This window comes from Lynx rufus, unplaced genomic scaffold (assembly GCF_022079265.1).
Source record: "Lynx rufus isolate CCGP_SWC_20201006 ecotype Redwood Valley unplaced genomic scaffold, mLynRuf1.p SCAF_9, whole genome shotgun sequence".
Lineage (NCBI taxonomy): Eukaryota > Metazoa > Chordata > Mammalia > Carnivora > Felidae > Lynx > Lynx rufus.
The window spans coordinates 104,488,810-104,494,809 of record NW_025814897.1 but is presented as its reverse complement, the minus strand read 5'-3'; the positions used below and the strand labels follow the sequence as shown (position 1 = coordinate 104,494,809).

Here is a 6,000-nt window from a genome sequence, read left to right as displayed (position 1 = left end):
CTTCACTTGTATTAAACTAAGCCCCAGGCCTCAACAAAGGCCTGTGATTAGAGCTTGTCTGCCCTAGTTGCTGGAGCCAGTCTGCTGTTCGACTTCATAGCCACGGGCAAGAGGGCATCCCCGTGGCTCTGTCTGAGTGCTGGGCAATGACGGAGTAAGTAGCCTTTGCAGAGGAAGCCAAGGGGCTGTGCCTGCATTAGGGTGCTCTCCCTATCCTAGAAAGTCAAGGCTGAAATATAAATCAGGGAGACTGGCAGGGACTGGGAATCTAAGGGGCACCGTCACTAGAAAATTACCTGGCTGTTGCTTCCCTCCATGACAAGAACTGGGGGAGACCAAGAACCTGTCAAGCTTGTCAACCTGGTAGTGGACGAATTACTCGGTAGTCCCTGATCTCCCCCAACTGACTCAGCCCTGACAACAGGATCATCCAAAGGCCACATGAATGATCTCAGATTGCTATGGGATATTCTCAGGACAAGCCTCATCAAGGCACTGGTGGGAAGAGGTACCAAAACTTGTCACACCTTCTGTCTGCTAAGCAGAATAACTTAACGGGGTCAACTTAGTCCCTACCCCAGAGATCCATGATCGTCCCAGTACTCATCCATAAAACAAGGTTTCTAAATGACACGGGAAGATATTTCTACTCTGATTCATTTGCAGATAAGCAAATGTCTCTTACCTAATTTTTAGCCTAGCTCAAGGTTATTTTTTTTTTTTTGAGGTTATAATATCCTCCATTTCTAGTTTCCTACTTCCTGAGAGACATGGGCATATATGTATATATATATCTCACACACCTGGTTATAAAAATACATCTGGAATACATGAAATGAGTGACTGTATATTCGCACCAGTCTTGATCATTTCCAGAGCCTGAGACTCAAGCACCTGTCCCTGGCCCAATTTTAAGTGCCTGGTTATTTCTGGCCTCAAGGCAATGGCTTCACAAAGCTTCACTCCAATGGAGAACAGCCAGTTTCCAAGAGTTCGATATGGGAAACAAATATCCCATACCCTTAACCTTTACAAATGGTAACCTCATCGTGGATCATCTAGGATCATCATGGTGCCCCCTTGAGTAAACACGAGAGATTACGACATAAAGATTGAAGTTGGTCACCAAGCTGAACATACTAAGAGCTTAATTTAAGATTGAATTTCAAATAAGTCAGCTTCTAAGACCAAAACGACATCTGCCAGTTCCTCATATTTTCAAGATGTGGGGACAAGAAATTGTAAGGACTGAGATCCTGCCAAGTGGAAGGCCCAAGTCAAGTCTTATTGTTGCCACACTTGGAAGAATCCCTTTGCTTTGTTAAAGATGCCCCCCTAAAAAAATACACTGCAATTTCTGGGAGAATACTCCATGAGGTAGAAAATACAGCACCTTGAGAAGGTTTTGAATAGGCTTTCCAAGGTGCAAGGCATAATTTGACACATTCAGAGGAAAGAAAGAGAAGCTGGGGTGGTTTGCACAGTCCGGGAGAGAAGGCACTTCAGAGTTGGGGCAGGAGAAGGTTTTGAGGAGAACTCAGGGTCGCATCAGGTAGATTAGCTTCATCCGGGCTAAACTGTTTGCTGGGTCAGGTCCAAGGACGGTTACAAGGAGACAAGGGGACAGGTCCCACTCTCTCAGGAAGGCCATTCAAACTCCATTTCCGTCTGAAGACAAGGGTGGCCACACCAGGCTGGAGTGAAATCGGGTTCTAAGAGAGGCAGGGGAAGGAGGAGCTGATCAGTGCACAGGATGATGGTGGAGAGCAACATTAAGACTCGGCCACAAACCTAGAAGGTGGAGACGAAAAATCAGACAAAACCGCAAAAAGGAGGGCAATGGTGAAGTCAACGCGAAACCTGAGAAATCCGGTAGACAAACCCCTGAGACGGGACCTGGGACTAAATCTCCTATTGTAAAAGAATCAAAAAGCCATATTATGCAAGGGAAAAATAAACCTCTGGGCCTTTTATAATCTTTCACACAGGCTGTCACATTCCCATCAAAGGACTTGCCAGAGGGAGGCCAAGTCACTCCATGAAAACACCTGTTCTATCTACAGGGCCCTCATTAGCACCTTTCAGATACAAGTTCCAGAACTTGAATCTTCTTCTCCATTACTCCCCTACTCCCCACTTGTCTTACACAGTGAAAAGAACAAAGAGAAATTCAGGGGTCATCGTGGCTGTTCCATCTGAAGAGCTGAGTAGGCTTGGGTGAGTTTCCTAACTTCTCTGAGCTTCAGAGTTTCCCATCTGAAAATGGGGATAATGTTACTATCCTAGAACAGTACCTGGCACACAGTTGGGGGATATAAACATAGGCTGTCTTCCCTCCCTCCTGCCCCGAGACCTCTTGTCCTCAGGCCACATGGATGGGGGGAGGGTGTCCAGACCTAAGCAGCAGCCAGTCCTGACTTTATGGAATACACTACAATAAGCAACCCGACACTGCTCAGCAACGCAGATAAGTCAACTAAACACAATACGTGAACTAGTCTCCCCCTTTAAAAAGGATTCATTTACGTTCTCAAGATGAAGTTGATGTTTAGTGCTATAACCATCTCTCTTCAAGATCCTGTGGTCACACCTCACAAGGGGTCTCGAGACCCTTTTGAGACCCACTGAAGCCAAAATAAAGAAGAGGGTCGGCTCTGGGTGCCAACATGGAGGTACGTGTCAGGTATTTAAAAGATTGGTATCTAGTACCTCAGCAACGCAACTTCTCTGAATTCATCAAAGAGAAAATAGAAATGCGAGAAATAGAGGTTTGTCATACTGTTAGTTGTCGCTAAATAGTAATAACAAACCTCCAACTTTGGGGAAATAATAACAAATTGAGAGTGTATTCACAATCTTGTGCTGAAAATTAGATTTGCGGAGAGATCTCAGTGATGCGGAATGAGGCATACGATTTTTTTTAACTGGATCTAAAACCAGAGATAATACGGTCTAAGCCGTGCGAAACCACGTCTGAACGTGTACGTGCCAGAAGGCTATGAGCAATAACACTAAAAGTTCATTCTGTTCACCTTTTCTGTTTTATAGGGTTTGTTTGTTTTTAACAATACATCCTACATTTTATTCGGAAAAGTAATATTTAAGAAGTCACAGAAGTGTTAACAGTCCCAACAACGAGATCATTGTTGTTATATCGCCACTATGGACATGAAGCCCTGATTCAGCGGTCAGTTCTATTCTTTCTACCAGACTTTAAAGAAATTAATGTCCTAGACTTTAGACTAACTATCCTCCAAGGCTCTCTGGACTTTGAAGATGACGAAGAATGGATACCTGGTTTTACAAATGAAGCTAAGATGCCGTAGAGAACCTCCCCCCAGGCCCATCGTCAGCTGTGTGTTCACACCTGGCCCTGGCACTTACTATCTCTTCAAGCCTGAGTGTCTTCGTCCATACAATAATGGGTAACGATAGTACCTACGTCAGGAGGATGTTATGTGGATTCAAGGACGTGTGTGTAAGGTGTTCAATACGTGGTCTGGCACAACTCAACACTCAGAAATGTTAACCACTATATCATTCAAGATCCAACTGGTCAGTCGGACAAAACCCCGCTGCCCCAAACCCCATTCCAAAGCTTTATTTACACTGAAAAGCATATGGAAAGCAAAGCCCAACATCCATGAGAGTCAGCAAGAATTCAGAAGATAAACCCTGGATCCAGGACACAGATGGCACCCAATTAGGAGCATGCTTGCTGAGCAAAGGGAGCGAAAATGTGGTGCGCGGATGTGCCAGGACAGGTGGTAAGACAAAGAGCTGGGACAGAATCCGCAGGGGAGGAAACCAACAGGAGCCCAGCCCAGAAGAGAACTTTTCCCAGGGACCAGAACGCCAGAACAGAATTTTAAGGAGACAAAAGAATGCACAGGCAATCGGAAGTTTGAGAGAGCTCAGTGCGTCCAAGGACAGTCACAAGGGGCAAGCGGTGCCAAGTGAAATCCCAGGCCACTTTCTCAAGAGGGAGCCAATCCAGAGTCCCCGAGAACCTTCCATTTACTTACATTTCAGTGCAGCAGCCACTCAGGCCACCGTTATTTCAGCCCAACGGAAAGTCCAATAATCAACGCTAAAATGCCCAGCAACACAACTACTAGCACAATGATAATTATCAATTTCTGGAGAGAAGGATAAGAGAAACAAAACAAAGCATTATTACAAATAACCCAAAACAGTAATCCATCCAAAACCCAACCCATCTCACCTCTCCATTGAAAGCATCTTATCGATCCAAATAAGAAGGCTACATCTCTACATAAAGACCTTCTATTAGGATATTTTATATTTCTGAAATTACTTCCTGGCTGGCAAGGCCAGCAGATGGAAATATGGAGCTGCTCTCAGCTCACACTGCAGTCTTGGACATGTGCACAGATAAAAACAACAACAACAACAACTGTCTCCAAGCAGCTACAGGCCAAGGTATGGCGTGACCAGTTTTTCCTTTTCAAGAAGTGTATGTTTTTGAATAGACCTAATTTCGAACTTCCATCCGTCTTTCCCCTAAAGCACATGCCTGCCCATCAGACCTGATCCAGTGACTGGGGATCAGAAAGCGTGATTACAGTCCTGTTGTGAGCCAGCCTGGATTCATCATGTAAAATAACTTCCCAGCTCCCTGAATCCTTGCACAAGCAATAGGTAAAGTTGGAAGGAAATCAAAGAACTGAAGAACCAAAGTGTCAGAGCCCAGGAGAAAGAGAAAAGAACAGCCTACAAAGCACAAGCCACCAGAGATGGCTACCACAACGGGCAGAGAAGCTGAGAAGTCCTCAAGCAACAGGGGCACTGAAAGAGGGAGAAATGCACTGGTATGGTGGGAACAGCGTGACTGGAATCTGACTTTGAATCCCACTCCTGCACTTACTAGGTGGCCCGAAGCCAACTATTTAACCTCTGACCCTCAGCTGTTTCATGTGTAAGTAGAAATAATAGGTGCTCCGTAAGAGAGGAGGTAATGTTACATGGCGATCAGCACAGCACTGGGTTCATGGCAGAGAGAAGGGGGTGGGGGTGGAGCCTGGTTAACGGAGTGGAAGAGGGCAAACAGGTTTCTGAAGAACAGAGGAGTCAAGTGTGACACCTGAAAGGAACAGGAGAAGTCTAGCAGCCACACCGGGGCAATGCGTCCACCCTACAGAACGGCCTCCAAGTACGGGTTCTTGGGTAGAGAGTACGTGAGCCAGATCCATGCAAGAAACACCGGGGGAAGAAGGGCAGCTAGCTACTCTCAGGGAAAGGCTGGTGTAGGTGTTGGGAGGAGGCCAGGACACAGAGGGAAGGCACGGGCTCAAGGACACGGGTGCGGGTGCGGAGGACCAGAGAGAGGAGAAGCAAGCCAGACCGGTGGGGACTGAGGCGCTCACCCTCCGAGCTTCACTCTGATACTTGACAGCCTTTTTGGTGTCTGCCACGGCCCGTTCCACAAAGCCCACAGACTGGTCCATGTTGTTCTCGATACGGTCAATCATGGCTCCCTTTCCCCGGATGCAAGAGGTGGTGGCAGCAGAAACAGAGACAGGGACAGAGAAGAGAGAGAGAGCGAGAGACCGCGAGCAGAATGGACTTTCTTCTCTGAAGGCAGTGGGACAGTCTCACCTTCCGGGCCTGACCCTGGTACTTCACGGCTCTTTTAGTTTCTTCCCGTGCCTTCTCCACATGGTCCACTGTGTGCATGACATTCAGCTCTATGTTATCTAGCATCTCTCCCTGAGAAGAACGGACATGAGTCACGCCCCATAAACCCACCCCAGGACAGTCAGTCCTAGCTCACGTGGGGGAGGGAAGCATCCAGAAACCTTCTGTGGGGCACACATTCACATTTCCCATGGGAAGACCTAGGGGTCTCCGGTCCTTGGTGGTGGTCACTCATTCAAGCAACACTCTGAATGACTCCCGTGGAGCAGGTGCTGCCCGGGACACCTGTAGTACACCATCCAGATGCCTGGTAACTATGGATCTCACAGATCCCACCCCCGC

At 47.0% G+C, this 6,000-nt stretch overlaps 1 protein-coding gene across 3 annotated transcripts in view; it reads right to left on the bottom strand.

Moving 5' to 3' along the window:
- STX3 (syntaxin 3) overlaps positions 1 to 6,000 on the bottom strand; it is a 41,772-nt gene continuing 35,772 nt past the window's right edge. For 2 of the 3 annotated variants that reach the window (XM_047071604.1, XM_047071603.1), the window contains exons 9-11: positions 5,620 to 5,730; positions 4,026 to 4,139; positions 1 to 1,791 (exon numbers count right to left, since the gene is read on the bottom strand). In XM_047071604.1, the coding sequence (XP_046927560.1) occupies positions 4,056 to 4,139; positions 5,620 to 5,730 (195 nt within the window). In that variant the 3' untranslated portion in view covers positions 1 to 1,791; positions 4,026 to 4,055. The remainder of the gene's footprint in view (positions 1,792 to 4,025; positions 4,140 to 5,619; positions 5,731 to 6,000) is intronic. The other variant, XM_047071602.1, reaches the window with a different exon arrangement.